General features: G+C 40.8%; 1 protein-coding gene across 7 annotated transcripts in view; it reads right to left on the bottom strand.

Annotated features, from left to right (window-relative positions):
- The window catches only part of PTPRB (protein tyrosine phosphatase receptor type B), a 110,357-nt gene that overhangs the window by 74,231 nt on the left and 15,920 nt on the right, over nt 1-20,206 (bottom strand). For 6 of the 7 annotated variants that reach the window (XR_004965917.1, XR_004965918.1, XM_036298465.1 and 3 more), the window contains exon 4: nt 10,269-10,542. Coding sequence is in view for 5 of the 7 variants with exons in the window: in XM_036298465.1 (XP_036154358.1) it covers nt 10,269-10,542 (274 nt within the window). In the remaining 2 variants the exon portion in view is untranslated. Of the gene's footprint in view, nt 1-10,268; nt 10,543-10,928; nt 11,304-20,206 lie in introns of those variants that run through there. The other variant, XM_036298469.1, reaches the window with a different exon arrangement.

Genomic DNA, 20,206 nt, shown 5'->3' with positions numbered 1-20,206 from the left:
TGGAATTCCAAGTAAGGTGATATTGTCTTTGGCTTGCAAGTTCAGCACTTTTCAAACATTGACAAACATCCAGGCTATCTTGGATAAATTATGAAAATCAACAGAAAATACAGACATTAAGAAATAATTTTGAAAGCTGTACTCAAATTTTTCTTTTTAAGGTTGTGGGTTTTCATGGCTAAGTAAGCTAACTTCTGGTTGTTTTAGATATCAGAAACCCACAAAAGATATAGGCCTGATTATGAGCCTAGGCTAGGTTTGCTCACCAAAATGAATTCTCTCAACAGCTGGGATTTCCTATGTCACTAAATTTTCAAAATTTGAGTTCTGGGACATATTGGAGCTACTGAGGGCCCCAGAGTAGGTGGAAATGGGTTATCCTGCACCCAGCTGTTCACGTAGCTTCAACTCGCAAAGCCTGGGTCAGTTTGCAAAGTCCCATTTCCCATGTATCGAATCTTCGCTATGGAACTCGAAATAGGATGAACAGCATGTCTCCAGGTTAGCAACTAAATCAACAGTGTTTAGTGAGCAGAGAGACCATTTGAGAAACGAGACTCTCCCTGCCCTGAATGCTGGGAGTAGAAACATTGAGAGACATTCACATATGAGTAATTTTCAGAAATTCCACATGCTTCTTGGTCTAGAAAGTGGGATTAAGATAGGGAAAACTAGATTTCAATAGTCAGGTCAGATATTTTAGTGGCATGGCTACAGAGTTCTCAGTTCTTATCTATCTCTTGGCAAATTATAGTTTTCCCACAAAATGACTATAGGAATTCTACAATGTTCTTAGAATAGTATATATTTTTAAATGGTGCTTGTTTGTGACACTAATATTAATACAAGCAGGACCAAGCTAATCTTACTCTGTATTCAAAAGGCATTTATGATCAGAGAGTTCATAAGACTATCTCTGGGTAACCTAGAGACACCATACATGGACTAACTTTAGCCTGTCATCTATATAATGTGTCTATGTTTTTGGCTATGATTTATATGAGCACATCATACTGCAAAAATTAAATAAACCACACAAGATTTTATAACATCATCAATTAACAATAATATACATGTTAGCTGAGGCAGCAGTAACTTTAAGAGCCAGAAAAGCAAGGGTGAGCTTGGAGGACAAGATTGTGTAGTTTACACCCCATCCCAGCACAGGTTCACCTGAGAGTGTAGGCTCTAGAAACTGGTGACCTGGGCTTGCACCCGGCTCCCCTGCTCTGTAGCTGTGTACTCCGGGCAATTCCTGAACCTCCCTGTGCCTCAGCTGTCTCATCTATGCAATGCCGATGATACTACTATCATTTCAGTAGAATTGCTATGAAGATTAAATTGAGTATTTTATCTGGAGCACTAAAAACTGTACCTGTATATAGTATGTGTTCAGTGTTAGTTAGTATTATTATTACTTCTATAATCAGGAGAAGATCTTGTCATAGAAGCAGGAGGTTGTAGTAGCAGAGGGCATGGGCTTTGGAGTCAGAAGGAACTCAGTTCAAATCTCAGTTTCATCGTGTATCGGTCATAAGACTTTGGGCAAGTAACTTCGTCTGTCTAAGCCTCCCTTCTCCCATCTGTCTGGGGAATATAATTATAGTACCTGCATTTTGGGGTTTTCAGTAGTAACAAAATACAGAGAAGATTTTACCTGGCATACAATGGGCACTCAGTGATATAAATTTACTCTGTCTACTTGGTCATAAAAAAATTCCTCTGGTCCTAGCGGTTTTGGCTCAGTAGAAAGAGTGTCAGCCTGAGGGCTGAAGGGCCCCAGGTTTGATTCCAGTCAAGGGCATGTACCTCAGTTGCAGGCTCCGGCCCTGGTTGGAGCATGTACAAAGGCAACCAATCAATGTGTTTCTCTCATGACAGAATCAATGTTTCTGTCTCTCTCTCTCTCTCTCTCTCTCCCTCCCACTCGCTCTAAAAATCAATGGAAAACTATCCTCAGGCGAGGATTAACAAAAAATCTCTCTCTATAAAACCCTAATATGCAAATAGACCAAACGGCAGAACAACTGAACAACCAAACTACCGGTCACTATGACATGGGAGCAGGGCCGCCGGTAGACAGGGGACCGAGGGCTGTGGTGGAAGGGGCTGGGCAGGGGCACAGAGAATGGGCCGAGACCCACCCCTGTGCCCACCGCAGCCTCGAGGCCCACAGTTCCTTTCAAGGTGCACGAATTCGTGCACTGGGCCCCTAATAAATAAATAAGAACAAATGTGAGCACTTCTTAAAAAAAAAATTCCTCTGAATAACTGATAAAATGAAGGCAAAAGTGGAATACAATTTTTTTAAACCAAAGTGATAAAAGCTTTAGTTGCTCTCTTCATAAAAACTAACTTTGAGAAAAATCTTACCAATTTATTCCCATGAAATAACTCTCTAACCCTTAAGATAAAATAAAAAATTCCCAAGGTGGTTCACATTTAAAAGCTCTGGAGGAAAAACAGTTGTTTTTTTTTTTTTTTTTTTTTTTTTATTCCTGGCAATATTATTTCTATCTTAGATAATAGTCTATAATTAAGGGCATCATAATAAAAGCAAAGAACATAATTATCCCTCACAGAAAGTTTTCTTATTATCTGGCAAGGATGGTATTTCACTACCATAGATTCTAATAGCCAACAAAACTCAAGAACAGCCTTGTCATAGCCAACCGAGATGACACATTTTTGCTGAAGAGGCATTTTAGGGACAAGGATGAGAGGGACAGCTGCTTTCCAGTGATAGTTCCAATGAGATTAATACTGTACCGTCATCAATGTCTACAACTGAGCCAGATAAAGGCCAAAGAAAATGATGTTATGTTCAGTATAATCTAAACATATATAATCTGCAAAATAGGAGCTCCAGAAAATGAATTTTAAGGTTCCGTGCCTAGAGGGTGAAGTTCAAAAATGCAGACTTTATCTAATCTCTCTGAGCCAGAAAACAAAACAGTCAATCCTTTGTACATCCGCTAGAACAAAGGAACAATGAGACTGGGAAGTGCCTGGGCTGCGAGAACCTGCACTGGAAACAAACACTTAAAACCCCATTTATGCTGTGATAAAGCCCTTTGCTGGCAGCTGTCCACTATTGCTGTGCATGCGGCAAAGTTAGTTTTCAGACATCTCAAGCTAAGCCCAATGAAAACTCTGCTGTATTAAAAAAAAAGTTTTCAATATTTTATTTGAAACAAATTAGATACTTCCATCCAGGATGCTAATTTCATATATAATGTATGTAAATAGGGAGATTTTTAAAATGCTATTTGGAAATTTAGTTATGTCTGTAATCTTCTGTATTTATAAGTTGTATGTAATTAGAAAACCCCACTTAATTTATGTAATTTATGCTGATGGCTAGAGGTATCAATGCACATAGGTGTGCAGTATAGCCTTTCTGATTTTCCATCCAACACTCTCATACACGATAACCAGTGAAGTATTATCTATATAAATAATAAAAGCCTAAGGGATCATTAGGGAGGAACGACCAGAACAACCAGTCGCTATGATGCACACTGACCACCAGGGGGAAGACGCTCAACGCAGGAGCTGTGGCTGGAGCCTCTCCTGCCTCCGCTTCGGTGCTAAGGAGCAGCGAGCAGGCTGGCGGTAAGGAGCGAGGGGTCCCGGACTGTGAGAAGGCCCAGGCCAGGCTGAGGGGACCCCCCACCCCCAATCCCGTGCACGAATTTCCTGTACCGGGCCTTTAGTAAACTATAAGAATTGTTGAAAACCATAAATCAATAATTTAATTTCAAGCAATACATCAAAATTTATCATTAGCCATACATTTAAGACATCTTTGTGCTTCTGCGTTTCAGATAGACCTGAAATGCCCAATGCAAAGTGCTGCCATATTCATCTGCCAGATTTCAGTGACTCTACCAGTACTTGGAAGTCCTAGAATACCATAAACTGGCTTGATGTCAATCCAACTTTTCTGTTCTCAGAGGAAAAGATGAAGTGTAGCTAAATTCCTGAACCAAAATGAATTCTTCCTTGTTTTTTCATTTTTTTTAATGTTACAGGAAGAGGGAGAAACTCATATATACATATAATGAAAGCAATATTTTCTTAAAAATTCTTTTGCATGGCTATTAAAATACCTTTTGATATAGGAATTTCCAGAGTGTTTAGAGTTCAAAATGATAGTATTCATTTTGGAAATAAAATCAACCTTATCACAAGAGTGCAGGCAACCCATGGGTTAATACCAAACGCTCTTCTTGAAGCCGTAATAGCACCGCAGTCTATCTGTAAGATCTGAGAGTTTACAATAGATTTTCTCAGTTTTGAAAACCTGCACCAACGGATGGTTTGTGGCTTTTGCCCTACAGAACAAAGTGAAAAAGCGATGGCTCACAGTCTCCAGTTAATTAAACACATCTCTTTTACTTTGTGATTGTTGCTGTTTGACTATACTAGTCAGCTTTATGATGTCTTTTAAGATGATATTCTATATTATGCCAACACATCAGGTTAACATGCATTTGATTTATCACCTTAATACACTAGAAATGAAGTTCAGGCAAGAAGGAACTTTCAAAGTTTTAACAACCTTGCAAGGGAAATTAAAGTGGTTTTGACAATTATTTGTATCATAATTAAGTGCAGGATGCCCCCTTATTTTCTAGGTCATCATATTTGGCTCTACATATGTAATTAGTAGGTGGTCTACCATGTGAGAGTTTACAGTCTACTCAGGCAATTAACAACTAACTTAGATATTAAACAAAACCTGGGTTCAAATCTCAACACTGTCCGTTACAAAGGTGACTTTAGGCAAGGGGCTTACCTTTGCTGATGCTCAGTTTCCTATCTACAATGGGACCCACAGTACGTTGCAGGGTTTAAGTGCTAAGAGGTAATGGAGGTAAAGAGGTAAGTGCAGCCCTCACACATGTTGGGATCCCAGAAAATGGCAGTTGATTTCTCTGACAAGGTCAGAAAGATGTCAGAATTATTCTTTATCTCCCTGGGGGATTCCAGCAAATTGGTGTCTGGGAATGGAAAGTGAAGCAATTTTTCTGTGTTCTCCTCTCATTCTGTCTGGACAAATTAGATTTTATTTATTTCTTGCTAACCTGTAGAACACCATGCCCACCAACAGAAGTCCGACTAATGGAGGGCGCTTCCTAAGCACGCAAAAGAAGATCAAGTTCAGAGCAGTAAGTTGGTTCGTTCCCTATATGCAGCTCAGCTTGACTTTAGAACTCCTGAAATAGACTGCAAGTAGCTGATTGCTAAATACTGGCATCCATCACCAAGAATTCAAAGCAACTGAAAATCAATCGCTGCTAATAATTTATAATTTCTTCACACTCTAACACATTTAATCATTATTCCACCTTTGTGTAGGCTATACACACACACACACACACACACACACACACACACACAGACTTATTTTGTAGTATATTTTTTCCTTAAAAAGTCAACTTGGAAAGTAATAACAAAGTGTCATGTAGTAATTTGAAAGAACTAATACCAGCTTAAGAACTATGTCCGTTTTTGCAGAATAGTGGAAAGAATTGGAATTGGATGCAGTGAATTGGGGTTCAAGTTCTATGCCTATCCTCTATTAGCAGTGTGGACTCGTGATCTGTTAATTCTTAGGAATATCAATCTTATCTCCAACCTGAAAGTAATAATAGCAAACTTACTACACACTTAGTATGTGATAAAAACCATTCTAGAATTCATATGAACCACTTAAAGACCCTAGGAAGTAGGCAATATTTTTATCATCATCCCCACTTTATAGATTAGGCTTGGGGAGGTTAATAACTTGCCCAAGGCAACTTGTCAAGTAAGTGATGGAGGCAGCAGCTTTCAGAACTCAACTCTTAACCACTCTGCAACCCGGGCCTTCATAATACTCCCTCCACAGGACTGCCATGAAGATAAAATTAAACAATATGTGGTCAGCGTAATATTTATTTTATCTATTTAGATTTGACCATGCATAAAGAGGAATGGTACCAACATTTTGATGCCAATGAAAAGTAGAAAAACTATGTCAATAGCTCTTGAACTCCAGTGTGCACTGATTCACCTCGATATTTGTTTAAAATCAAATACCCTAGGCTCCACTCTTTCTAAATTCATTACAGGCTGGGCAGAAGCCAAAAATATGCCTTCATAACAAGCTCTGCAAGAGATTTCGATGCAAATAGCTTACAGAAATCATGGCCTATGTTTAAAGCTACGTAAGTGTTATGGGCTGAATTGTGTTCCTCTAAAATTCATATGTTGAAGCTCTAACCCCCAATACTTCAGAATGTGACTGCGTTTGGAGATAAAGCCTCTAAAGAGGTAATAAAGTTAAGAAGATTGTTAGGGAAACCCATTCCAGTATGACTGGGGTCCTCATAAGAAGAGGAGATTAGGGCACAGACAGAGGGACACCACGTGTGGACGTAGTGAGAAGTGGCCACCTGCAAGCGAATCAGAGAAGCCTCAGAAGAAACTTGCTGACACCTTGATCTGGGACTTTTAGACCCCAGAATTGTAAGAAAATAATTTTCTGTTATTTAGACCATTCAGTCTGTAGTATTTTGCTATGGAAGCCCTAATAGGTTAGTACAATAAACAACATTTTGAAATGGAAATAATAGCTGATATGATTATTTGGTAATTACAGCTTCTAAAATGTTTTTTATTAAAGAAAAAGGAGTTAACCATATGAAAAGTGCTGATTTTTTTCCTCTCATGAATAAGTAGGTGAAACTAACTAACAAGAGGGCATATACCGCTAAGATATTCCTCCTATGGGTGAAGTTCCCTACCACTAGTCTACTTCCCTGGGCTCCTTAACTTACCCAAAAAGCAATGAGAGTAGGCCGTATTTTTAGTATATGTATATTTTCTTACTAAAATATTCATTTCTTTCATTCATATTTACTTGTCTATCTATCTATCTATCTATCTATCTATCTATCTATCTATCATCTATTCATGCATAGATCCAACTATTAATCTATTCATTCATTCATTCATTCATTCATTCATCTATCCATCCATAAATTTAATCAATATTTATTGAGTGTGTACCATGTACTAGATGTCATTTTAGTTGCTAAAAAACTACTTCTTATTGATGGGAAGATAAAAGCCCCCAAAAGTTCTAAATGAAAACCAGAAAATTTCATTTAAACAAACTCAAATGTCCTTAGGATGCATTCAGGTAAGGACATATGAAATGGTCAAGTGAATTAGTATCTGAAAAGAGAAGCCACAATTCAGCTCTAGAGAGTTCTAGGAATTTGATGGCCCAGTTTTGCCAAATTTTCCAATATTTTTAGAGAATCCATACATCTGTTTTTTTATGTAAATTTTCCATTTTTTAATGCTGGTGAAACAAACTGAACTCTTCACAAACACTACGTGAGCCAAATAAAACAGCTATTATGAAGACACCTACACATCCCTAGGGACTATCAGTTCTCAGCTTCTGCTCAAAACTGAGGACACAGTGTTGCAAAAGTGCGGGGTTCTCCAATATCAGCTATCTTCATATCTGATTTCTGATGAAATCACAACTAAGTAATTTGGCTTTCAACTTATTATGGTTGTTGCACAGATGTTTTAGTGGCCGAAGAAACCTGAGACCTTCCCAATGTCTTCTCCGTGGTCATGAAAGCATGACATACATTCAGGAGGCAGGGCAAGGTCTTCACCCAGGAAAGAAGCAGCAAAGGTCTGACACCACCTTCATCATAACCTTCTCTCACCTCTGCACAGCCCTGCAAGGGCACCATGTATTGTTCGTCGTCTTTATAAGCTCACCAATCACTACCTGGTGTTAGTCACTGCAGTGTCCATGCTCAATAAACGTTTGCTGAACTGAATATGAATGCACACGTTTTGCTGTTCCGATTTAAAAGCTGGAGTGAAAATTGGTTGTTGCTGAAATAGTTCTCATTTAGTTAAAATTTTGATCTTTAAGGTCATGGCTACATGACACCAAAATAACTAGTTCTTTTAGAAAATTATTAGGAAAAACAATCAGACAAATCACACTTGGGATGATACAGAGATAATCCAAGCAACTGCTGCCTTTCTAGCCAGGTCATGCCTTGCTCTCACTCTGATTTATTGCAGCCCAACAAGACAGGCAAATTGGCATAAAGATAGCACATCACACTTTGAATGACTTTTCTCTTTGAAGTTATATCTCAGAGTTTGTATTATATACCACTAGTTGGTCCTGTTTTATTACACTAAAGTATAATTTGTAGATCTCATCTCTGTAGTTTAGCAATTAATATAGAGGAGTACTGGTCCCCTTTCTCTTAAATAAATGAAAAATTCACACATATCCTTAAAATATAGATGGCACTATTAACAAAAAATAAACAACCAACCAAAAAATATCCTCCTTGAAACCTGATTTTAAATCTTAAGTTTCAAAAAAATGTTTACTTAAATATAATTATTTGTTAAGTGTGGAGAATCCTAAGAAGAGTTACACCATCATACAAATAAGTGTGAAAAATTATCATTATACAAACATCACCTGCAAGTTTCATTCTTCATATTCATCATAAAATTTGTGGTGTGAAGTGTACCTGTGGTACTGTAAAAGTAACTCCTTAGGAAAAATGATGAGAACCTGAATGCTAACACATTGGATGCTGATGAAGTCTTTTTTAAAAACTCGACATAGTTAATAAAATTGAAATATTTATTACATTTAACAAATGTCTCTGGACTTGAAACACCTACATGTATAATTAAATTGAAAGGGCATTCTAACTAGTAACCTCCACACTATGTCCTTTTCCATCAACGTTTGTTTCCAAAAAGTAAAACCTATGGGTCAAGTGACTGTATTCTGGCTTATGAATGTCTCTATCCTTTCTCCCATAAGCTTCTGAAGGCTCACCTATTTTTTAAAATCATCTGGTCCACTCAACACAGACATCTTATCAAATGTAATGAATACATCTGGAAGTTCTGTCATAAATTTCACAGCATTACCAATCTGAATGTTCACAAAACTATCCTCACATACCAAGAAACCAACAACTTTATGACTAAAACCCAAGTTGCTTAAACTTCTATAAAATATTCTAATTACATGGTTGATTCCATTCTTTCTGATTCTATATGAAAATACAACTAAGTATTTAACAAGTGGTATTTCTTTTCAATTTAAGTTTTTGCAAATCTCAGAAATTATTTAAAAGTTTCGTGTGAAGTAAGTCAAGTGATGTAACTGGGCATTCTTAACTTTTCTTTGAAAACATAAGAGAATTAATATTTGCTTGACTAATTTCATGAACCCATTTCCTGATCCTGAGAACGGAAAGTTCTCACACCTCTTTGAAGAACTCTAGCTGAAGAAGTGATCTTTGTTCAGGCTGCATTTGAAAGAATAGTAAGGACAACACATTTCTAAATTTAACTTCTGGAATTCTTCAGTTAAATTTCACTTTCTAGATAAAAGTACGTCTTCACTATTGCAATAAATAAAGATAATGTTAAAAGGAAGACGAATGAAGTCATAAGACATCAAAGTCGTTAGAGAAGTTGGAACACATCTGGGGGTGGCATGGGGATTAGTGAGGTAAGGTGCATGCGAGTCCCTACCTAATGGCTGGCACTCCGTAAGAACTTGGAGCTAAATGACCAAGTCTACCACTCTTATTATTCAGATAAGCAAACGGAGGCAGGAAAGACAAACTTAGCATGCATATATGCATGGAAGGATTTACCAAAAGTGTAAAGAAAATAACTGACTTGCAGTGCAGAGTAACCAAAGGACGTTCTCTGATACTACACAGTTTTAGTTACGTAATACAAAATTATTTTCGTACCCTTGTTTCAAAGGACTTGTCTAATAGTCTCTTATGAATGGCTCTATTCTACTCCTGAAGATTTTATATCCTGGTTCTAAAAATAAAACTAAGTTGAGGAAAGGCATATCCCTAATCATTGCACTTCCATTATTTATTCTAAAAACATTTACTTAAAATTAATCCAGGGCTTGACAATTTAATGGATTGGAAGCTCAAACCACATCACTTTAACAGACTCCCTCCACAGTGTCTCTTTGCTGTAACCTAGAAGCGAAGAGCCCGCTGTTTTCAGCACTAAGGAACTCTCTGAAAGCCAACCGCGCTGCTTCTGGCCAGACCTGAGGACATTTCTCTCCACAGGCATTTTTACCTTTATTTTTTGTATGCCTGGGACTCAAATGAAGCACCAGCTGGATGAGGCAGGGCTGGCCATCCAACAAGCACCTGTCACCCCTTTACCTGTTTGCAAGACCACGGTTCTCTCTTCTCCATCCAGAGCCACAATCCTGAAGTTATAGACGGTTCCCGCTTGTAAATCCTTGGGGTTACATTCATAGGTGGTGTTGTCTATCCTCACGGGGTGGCACCTCGTGAACTCCGATGAGTCATTGCTATAGTTGAGGCTGAAGTTACAGGGCGGCCCCAGAGTCCTCCACTGGAGAGACGCGGCCCGGCTGGAGACCCTGGACTCGGTCACCGTGAAGTTACACCTCGCCGGCTCCCCCAGTCCGGTCTGCAAAGGAACCAGAGACAGCAGCTGAAGCCCGCAGCCTGGGCTGGCCAGGGGCAGCTCCACCGCGAGCTCCCCGCGAAGCCACTCACCGCCCCCCCCCCCCCCGCCTCAGCGCATCCCGGGGCGCACCCCGGGGAGGAAGGTGGGTGGCAACGGCCTCCCAGCTGCTCCTTCCCCAGAGCAGCAGGAGAAAAAAGTGGCTTTTTTGCCCCGGACAGTCTGGCTGGAGGCTCAGAGGAGGATCTTTCTTCCCAGGGGAGATAAAAAAATCCAGCCCCCTCCCTCCCCAAAACATAAGTGAGGAGACCAGAAAGTGGGTGCGTGGGAGTTGGGCCCTGCGGGGCGGGCATGGCGCGCGTCCGCCCGCGACCTCCCCGTCCGCTCACCTGCAGCAGGCTCAGCGCGGTGCACAGGGCCAGCCCGGCTCCCTGGCTCAGCATCGCGCTCGGCGGCCAGGGCTTCCCTCCCTGGCTCCGCCGAGGGGCTGCGGTGCCCGGTGGCCCCGACGGCCGCGCTGGGGGCCACGTGTTGCGCGCGCTCAGGGCGCCCGGCGGGCGCGGGGCGCTTCCCTCGGGGCTGGCGACGTGCGAGGGCTGCAGCGGCCGCCGCTGCTGCTGCTGTGGCTGCCGCCCCGGGCGGGCTGCGGACGCGGGAGGCGGCGGGGGCCGGCAGCGCGCCGCCCTTCCCACGCTGCCATTCTGACCCGCTCTGCCTCGCCCCGCGCCCCGTCCGCGGACTTCCGCAATCAAAAGGCAATTTCCTCGTCTCCCGGCAAAGGAACAATGCGCCGGCGAGGGAGGGAGCCCAGAGGAGCCAACGCCTGCGGCTGCCAAGGGCGCTCAAGGCGGGCCAAGCTGCCCCCCGCTGCCCCGCGCCGCCCTCTCCCCGGCTAGGGGTCCCGTCTGGATCCCAGGAGCGCTGCTTCCTCCTCCTTCTTCCCCTCCCCTCGACTTTCACTTTTCCCCACTCTGTGGTCCCCAACCCCGCCGCCTTGGCCACAATCAGCACTTGCGCCCCCTCACTTTCCAGCCCCCGACCCCTGCCCCTTCCTCCCTCCACGCCCAGTGCCTCCCCCTCCCTGTCTTCCTTCCTATCTTCCTCGTCTACTTTCTCCAGGGCCTCTTTTGCCCAGGATTAAATTTAACCGCGACAGAATTCCCGGGGTCATTTACACTCTCCTGAAGGCTTTATTAGAGTGCTTTTGCCCTTCTCACCTCAAAGCATTCCTTTGTCCCAATGCGCATCCTTCTGACACCAGCAAGAGAAAAAGACCCCCGAAGGATCTTGTCCATTGTCAATTTGACCTTTATTTTTTTCTGCCATTCACTTTCCCCTTCCTCTTATGTAGAGGTCTGTGTCCTTCCTAAATGTTATGCAACTGGTGCTAACCAAGAACAAAATCACTGCCAATTGTTCAACCCACAGGCAAAGCAGTTTCACCACCGATCATCCAGCAGTGAAAGCCAATTCATCCATAAATGTCCAAGGAATATAAGAAAGAAATATAAACTCTTGCTTGTGGAAGACACTATTGATGGCTCAGCTCCCCCACATATAACAACAAAAAAAGAAAGACATTTATTCACTTTTCAGGACTGACTAGATGCTTTTTAGCAACTGCCTCAGTATCTGAATGATCGTGTATCTGAAAATGGATTTTACAACAGTTCCCAATAACCAAAGAGCAAAAATGTTTAATTGTACAGTTAGTTAACAGGTGATAATAACGTAATATTGCAATAGCTTTTATAGTGTTTGAATGCTTTTTGGGGGGTGCCATCCACAATAGCTGTCAAAAGAGATGAGATTTAGCATTTTAATTTTTCAAATCAGAATACTCTAGAGCTAAATCAATGAAAAAGATGACATATTCCCTTTTTTTTCCAAATAGATTATATACACAGAAAGCTATATTATAGGCTACTCTATCGACTGCTAACTACTTTGAAGAAACACAGAAAAAAGTAAAAATTATTTAAATTATTTTAGGAAACGTGTGTGTGTGTGTGTGTGTGTGTGTGTGTGTGTTTAATCTCAATGAAAACGTGAAATTTTTACTCATTCAGAGATTCTATGGGCTTTCCTCTGCAGTTAGACCAAAAATTTCAAATCTCTTTTGAGTTAATAAACACTCAAAGGTCAAACTCAAAGCATGTGTGTATTTTTTGGAAAAACTGAATCTTTGCTATTTCACTGTTCAGGTCATTTGTCTTAGAAAAAGTGCCTTTGCTCTTCATATTTTGCCCCCAAGTTCAAGGGCTTTCACAGCCTGGCATGCCTTTCTGCACCACCAGAAATCGCACTCTCCTCCCTTGCTCAGATACTGCAAGCCTCCTGACTGCCTCCAGCCTTCACAAGGGGCTTTTTTTTCAGCTTTCTTGCTTTTCAACATCTTTTTCTTTTTGTGCTGTATTCAGAGGACAATGTGCTTTCCTCATCTGTAAAACTGGAATAGTACCTATTCTAAATATTTCCCAGAGCTATGACGAAGAATAAATAGATCACATATGTTAAAGCACCTTTGCAAACTCTAATGTGCTGTACAAGTGTCAGGCTGCCTAGTTAGAGATTGCACCCAGATCAGCTTTTTTGCTCTTTTGAAAATTTATTCTTCACATAGGTTGTGCTTTCCTAACTTCTACTGCTCATCCCTGTCTTTTCCACTGAGGTTTATAAAATTTTCTCATAAATTGTTCCTCATATTTGGAATCTTCTCACCAAATAGATCCTGTATGCTACAAATTTTCCCAAGCATCTTTGTTGTTGTTCCTGTTATCTTTATTTTACTAAATTTTTAAAAATTCTTTATTGTTTAAAGTATTACATATGAATCCCTTTTCCCCCACTGACCTCTCCCCGCTTGTTTCCACCTCCCCACACATGCCCTCACCCCACCCTACTGACTGTGTCCATGGCTTATGCTTATATTCATGCATACAAGTGCTATGATTGATCTCTCGCCCTCCTCTCCCCACCCCCATCTTCCCCCTGAGGTTGGATAGTCTGTTTGATGCTTCTATGTCTATGTCTCTGTATCTATTTTAGTTCATCAGTTTATGTTGTTCATTATATTCCACAAATGAGTGAGATCATGTGATACTTATCTTTTTCTGACTGGCTTATTTCACTTAGCATAATGCTCTCCGTTTCTATCCATGCTGTTGCAAATGGTAAGAACTCCTTCTTTTTTACAGGAGCATAGTATTCCATTGTGTAGATATACCACTGTTTTCTAATCCACTCATCTGCTGATGGGCACTTAGGCTGTTTCCAAATCATAGCTATTGTAAATTGTGCTGCTATGTCATAGGGGTGCATACGTCCTTTCTGATTGGTGTTTGTAGTTTCTTGGGATGTATTCCTAGAAGTGGGATCACTGGGTCAAAAAAACCAAGCATCTTTTTTTTAAAAAAACACCACATGCCAGCAACCTTATAAGTTAATTTTTAAGTTACTTTCATTTCCAGTAGACTGTGTAACAATCCTTTCTTATAATCCTTCCTTTTGTGCAGGCAAATGCACCAAAAAGGCAGCATTTGAAGAGGACTAACAAAGCAAGCAATGGCAAAGGTTACTCGCAGCAGTTTAGATGCTTCCACATTCTGTATTACTAACAGTGAGCTGCTAATAATGCCTTGGGAATAGGAAATTGGAAAAGAAGGAATGCCTTCTTTATATGCACTTATTTGATTTTTGAGACACACATATATTTAGAATCATGTGCTGTCCTTTATCTATTTTAATGTCAATTATATGAAGAATCATAGCAATGCATGAAGGAAAGGACCAGTAGTCACAGACATTTCTTTTCCAAAGTTATGTAACTACTAGTGTGCCAGTTCTTTCTTTCTTTCTTTCTTTTTTTTTTTGGGGGGGGTGGATTTTAATACTCACACAGAGTGCCCCAAAAGTTAGTGAGTCCTAAATAACTCATAAAAAGTAATATATAAAATGATGAGGGAAAGTTTAAATTCAGGATACAATTATTACATTTTTCCTTTTAAAAGTGTTTATACTAATATTAAAAATTAGAATTATAAGGGATTCAAGGCAACATGGGGCTGCCAGATACCACTTTTCTACAAGTTTATTTGAAACTACTGTACAAAGTGTAAATAAATCGATTCCTTTTTTCCTTTGCTCTCATCTTTGTTTGGAATTCCTCAACTTCTTTTGAACCTATTTATCCTGCATAATGACACTGTGTTTGCTTTAGAAGTTACTGCACTCCAGGAATTTGGGATCAGCCACCCTGTAACTTTTCAGGGGACAACCTCTTCTCTTTGCCACTAGGAAGCCTTTCCCAGACTGCATGGGAAAGGTGGGGCTTATTTGATTAGATATGACTGAACAAGCAGCTGCCTTTTAAACAAGTTGTCATAGCAATCCTATCTAATAAAGGGGAATATGCAAATTGACCATCACACCATCACAAAAGATGGCAGCACACATAGCCACAAGATGGCGGTGCCGAGTCCCCTCAACCCTGCTGGGGGGGAGGGGAGCAGGCACATGGTGCAGCCGAACTTGCCCTCGATCCCCCAGCCACCTAGGGCCAGTCCGAGGTGCAGGCTAGCCTCGGATTGTGGCTGCCCAGCTGCCCAGGGCTGCCTGAGGCTCAGGTAACCAGGGCTGGCTGAGGCTTGTGCTGCCAGCAGTGGCAGCAGCAGAGGTATGATGGTGTGTCACCTTCCCCTGATCGCTGGGTCGCCTCCCATCCTTGAGGGCTCCCAGACTGTGAGAGGGGGCAGGCCGGGCTGAGGGACCCCCCTCCGGTGCATGAATTTTCATGCACTGGGCCTCTAGTCAATGAATAATTGTTATAATTTACACACTCATTAATAATGAATTCATGGATTAAAGCATGGCTCTTGTCACATTAATAATATAGATGTTAAATGATATGATGGTCTAGAGGCCACACTTTGAGAACAGCTACTTCATTCATTTCAGGGTTTGGGCTAGGGTGGGAAGGCTGTGGGGATGAGAGAAGAGCAGAGCAGATTGGTAATGTTGATTGGTTAATTCAGACACCTCACCCATGACCTGAAATTTCCTTTGTGACTTGGCCTCTGCCCATCTCTTACCTCCCTCCTGCTTGCTCTCTATGCTTCAGTAGCCTAGGTCTGATAATTCACTGTTTATTCAGCAAATACTGACTGAGCATTAGCTGTCAGACTCTAGTTCCGGTTTTGGAGACACCCCCATGGAGCCAACTTTCTCCTCCCCCAGGCCTTTGTGCCTGCTGTTTCATCTTCTTGGACCACTCTTCCCCAGGTGCTCTGCTTGGCTATCTTCCTTTCCACCTTTAGGTCTCAGCTTAAACACACCTGTAAGGGCCAGACCCCTTCTGACCTCACAAGGAAAAAGTGTCCTTTTATCGGTCTTCATTTCAGTAACCCATTTGTTTCATTCAGAACATTGATGACACTATCTGCCTTCCCAGGGCATATGAGGAATTCCCTTAGGACAGAGTCTTTTTTGTCTTGTTCTTTTTGCACAAAGCTTGGCATAAAAGTGTAGTTTCAACAAATATTTGTGGAATGAATGGATAAATGAATAAATGAATCTTTGTAAGTTGCTCAGTAAATATTGTTATGTGAATACTCTGAACAAGTCCTTCTAAACATATTCCATCTGGATGCCTCAGATATCATCTTGGAAGGGAAGATGGGAAAAAGAAGAGAAGAAAAAAAAGAGGGAAGGGCAAAGGAAGAAAAACATCACAAGGTTGATTTTTGAAGAGAAAGAAAATGAGATGGAAAATGATCTGAGTGGGAGGGAAGATTAAAGGAGGAGAAGGGGAAAAGGAGGGAGGGACAATTTAGGACAATTGTTCCCAAAGAGTGGCATCAGCATCATCTGAGCACCTGCTAGAAGTATAAACTCTAAGGCTCTGCCAGCCCTGAGGAATCAGGAATGCTGAGGTGGGCCAAATAATCTGTTTTCTGTTTGTTTGTTTGTCTTAAGCCTTCCTGCTCTAGCTGGTGAGAAAGAACTACACAAGTTCCAAAAAAAAGTCTTAGGTTGTCAATCCCTCTATCCAAAACCTTGCACCAGACTCTATATATATAAAAGCCTAAGTGACTATTATGATCAAATGACCGGAACAACCGGTCAACCAGTTACTATGATGCGCACTGACAACCAGGGGGAAGATGTTCAATGCAGGAGCTGCCCCCTGGTGGCCAGTAAGCTCCCACAGCCAACCTCCCATACCCCTCTCCCCCATAGGCCTCGATCATCGGCCAGGCCAAGGGACTGCACCCATGCATGAATTCATGCACCGGGCCTCTATTCATTTTATATTAAAGAGAGTAATGATAGTTTCTTGTTCTTGTTCTTTTAAATTTCACTGAGATCTCTCTGGATATAAGAAGCTATGTCAGTGAATTAGAAGATCTTGAACAATTTTAGAATGTGTCAAATAAGTAAATTGGTGACATAAAATGTAGTATTTTATATAACACAAGATATATATGTACATATATAAACTTATATAATCCTTATTCATGTTATATAACATATATTATGCACATAATATATATTTATAATATAATATGCACATTTTGATATTTATAACTCTTCAATAAAAATAAACCACAGATGCTAAAGGAAAAAGGATCAGCACAGAGCAAACTTAATAAATGTTAGATGAGAGGCCAATTCTGATGCCTTTTCCTCTGAGGAAGAGGAAGTACTCTTGTGATGCAACTTTCACGTGTTTTTCCCCAGATATTTTCTTAAAAGAAGAAAGCCAAGCAAACAGGGATTGTGTCAACTAAAAACCATTACAATCTGGCAAATTTGTTTCTAAGTTTTAATTTGAACTGGCTCAACAGTAAATTACAGCAAAAGTGAATAGAAATTTAACCTGCAGCAGGGGTCATGTGTTTTAAAAGAGGTGTATTAAAATTTGAGGTAAGATAATTTTGATAAATATTTTTTAAAAATACCCGTAACTATCTTCTTCTGCTTAGAGATGCCATTTTGGGAAACTTATATTTGAAGCACTCTTTCTAACTTCCTAGGTCATAACTTTCCTAGGTCATAGGTCTCCAGAAAAATGGAAATAATGAAGGCATTTAAGGGGGCAGTTGCAAAGATGAAAAGAGAAGGTGCATATTATATGTATAACAGTTTTTGGCTAAAGGACTCAACAAATGTAAGACACTATGATTTCTAGTAATAATAATAGTATATGATGCTGAGCACCCATTAATGCCAGAGAATGACAAAGTCCACAGAGGAGAATGTTTTTCTGAGAAGATCCAAGTGATAAATTATCATTGCTTTCAATCTCGTACTCAAGAGAATCTTTTCAGTAGATCAGCACAAACCACATTTGGCATTTAATGGCTGCTCTGACTTTTGGCCTTTGCCAAGATTTGTTTTAAATCCTGGAAGGGAGGGGCTGAGAGTACCGGATATGTCTCTAACAGCAGGCTCCACCCTCTCCCAGGCACATCTCTAAGATTTCCTGATATTTTTTTCTACACCAATTTCTCACCCTTTTCCCCTCCACCAATTTTTTTTTTAAATCGGGAGGAAACGGGCCTTGCAGAGCTTCTGTTATAGCTTTTTAATCATATCCTGACAAATTACTTAAAACCAGATGTGTCTTAAAACCAGACTACCTACCTTTTCAATCTCAAGCACCTCTGTTCCACCTTCATTCCTACATGGCAATCCCTGCTGCTCCACCCTGGGAAATGAGTCTGCTTGCAAATGCACCAAGTCAAGGCATTGATGCTTCCGGTGGGGCTGTCTGCAGGGCAAGGCTGTTACACATTAAGGTTTCAGGAGCCAGGTCATGATTTTCATGAATAGTCAAACCCTAAGATAGTAGGTAAATAAAACATGGCTAATCCTGGCTTTAAGAAAAAGGAAAACAGAAACAAACAAACAAAAATAATCATCCCTTCATCCTCCCTAAAAAGTAATGATTGGAGAGTAAAAACTCATTTGTCTTCTTTGTTCAGTGCATCGTGTTTGCTAGAACCTCACTTCCCATGAATTCTCTGGAGGTCGCAAGCAGGACTCACTCTTTGGCCAGTACTGGTGCCTCTTCTTGCATTTATGGTGTAATCTTAACATTGTTTTTAAAAATTAGAATAAGTAAGTAATGTTGAGAAAATAGATTTTTACATGTAAAAACATCTGGATTTTGCCTTAAAAAAAAAAAAATCAAAAGCTGGAGTCTTGTTGGGTCCACATTCTGCCTGCCTCATTCACACAGCTCCTACCCACCTTCCCTGCAAAAGAGGCAGACAATGGGCATCTCAAAGTCCCTCGATCAAAGTGGAGGATCAAAGAATCTTATCATGTTTTTCAAAAATGTGATGATAAAAAACCTCAGATAGATTATAAACCTCTTAAAGGAAGGAGTCCTATCTCTTCATTATCTCCCCCCCATCCTCAGGTTCTCGAGACTCCATGTCTACTGATGCACGGACAGAGTAAACATTCACACCCCCCACCACTAAGCAAGGGCATAGCTAAGTACTTGTAAATCTGAAACAAAATTGTGTTCTTCAGCTGCTCCCATGCAGACCTGGAACCCTTAGCATCACAGAATCCAAGAATAGCTAGCATCCAAGCCTTGGGAAAAACTAGTGCCCAAGCAGCCCCTGTTCCAAATGGATGGATCGTGCCTCCACAGAAGAGCTAATCCTTCTCCAATAATCCGGATGTCACCTGGGTAGGGCCACTAAGGTCAAAACTCAACAAAGCACACTCTTGGTACCTTCTCCACAGATCTGTTGTTCTGGGCCGTGAGCAAACATAAATGGTCACAGACACACAGATGAAGGGCAGGCCCCCAGAAAAACTACACACAGAGGGTGTGCTCACTGGCCCAGAGCTATCAGAGATTCAAATCAGAGAATTCTGATAAACAAACAAGTGCCTCCCGTGTACCTCCAAACAGAACATTCTCCAGTGGGCACCTCATCTGGACTTAGCCATGGTAACATTCTGTTGCCAGATCCCCCAAAGTGCAGGAAGAATGGAAAAGATTTTTACTTCAAAGACGCTCCTGGAATTCATAGCATTTCCCCTTTCAGTTACTTTTCACCATATTCCACAATAACTGGGTTTCAAAGCTGTTGTTCTGTGCGTGGGATATGCGTGTGCAACGGAGAAGTAGCTGGGCTAAGTGATCAAGATGGAAAGGACCGGGCCGACTCTTCCAGAGGCAGTTTCCTTATCTTCATACTCATCAGCTGCCTCCTCTGCCAGTGCAGATCCTTGCCTTTACTTCTTTTTCTTGCAAATTAATCATTTCTCTCTCCCTGTTCATTCTCCTCCCACCCCACCCCCTCTCCCCTGGTCCTTGAAGAAGACAGACCGGTCTTACTCAGGCTGAGCCACTGGACTGTCCCTAATTCAGTAACATCCTTTGAATCCCACCCTTTTAAAGCCCTTCAGCAAACTACTCTTTTTATTTGAATTTTTCTTTTCTTTTTAAATAATTTCAAACTTACAGATAAGTTAAAGAAATGTGCAGAGTGCTTCCACATACCCTTATCCAGACCCATTAGTTTTTTAAAAAATATTTTGCCATATTTATCACTCTCTTTCTCCCCATATATACTATGTTTACCTGAGTAGGCTGCTGAATTAAATGTGTAATCTTAGTAAAGTTAATCAAATTCAGGCAATT

This window comes from Myotis myotis, unplaced genomic scaffold (genome assembly GCF_014108235.1).
Source record: "Myotis myotis isolate mMyoMyo1 unplaced genomic scaffold, mMyoMyo1.p scaffold_m19_p_3, whole genome shotgun sequence".
In the NCBI taxonomy this organism is placed as follows: Eukaryota; Metazoa; Chordata; class Mammalia; order Chiroptera; family Vespertilionidae; genus Myotis; species Myotis myotis.
This window is presented reverse-complemented; position numbering and strand designations above follow the sequence as displayed.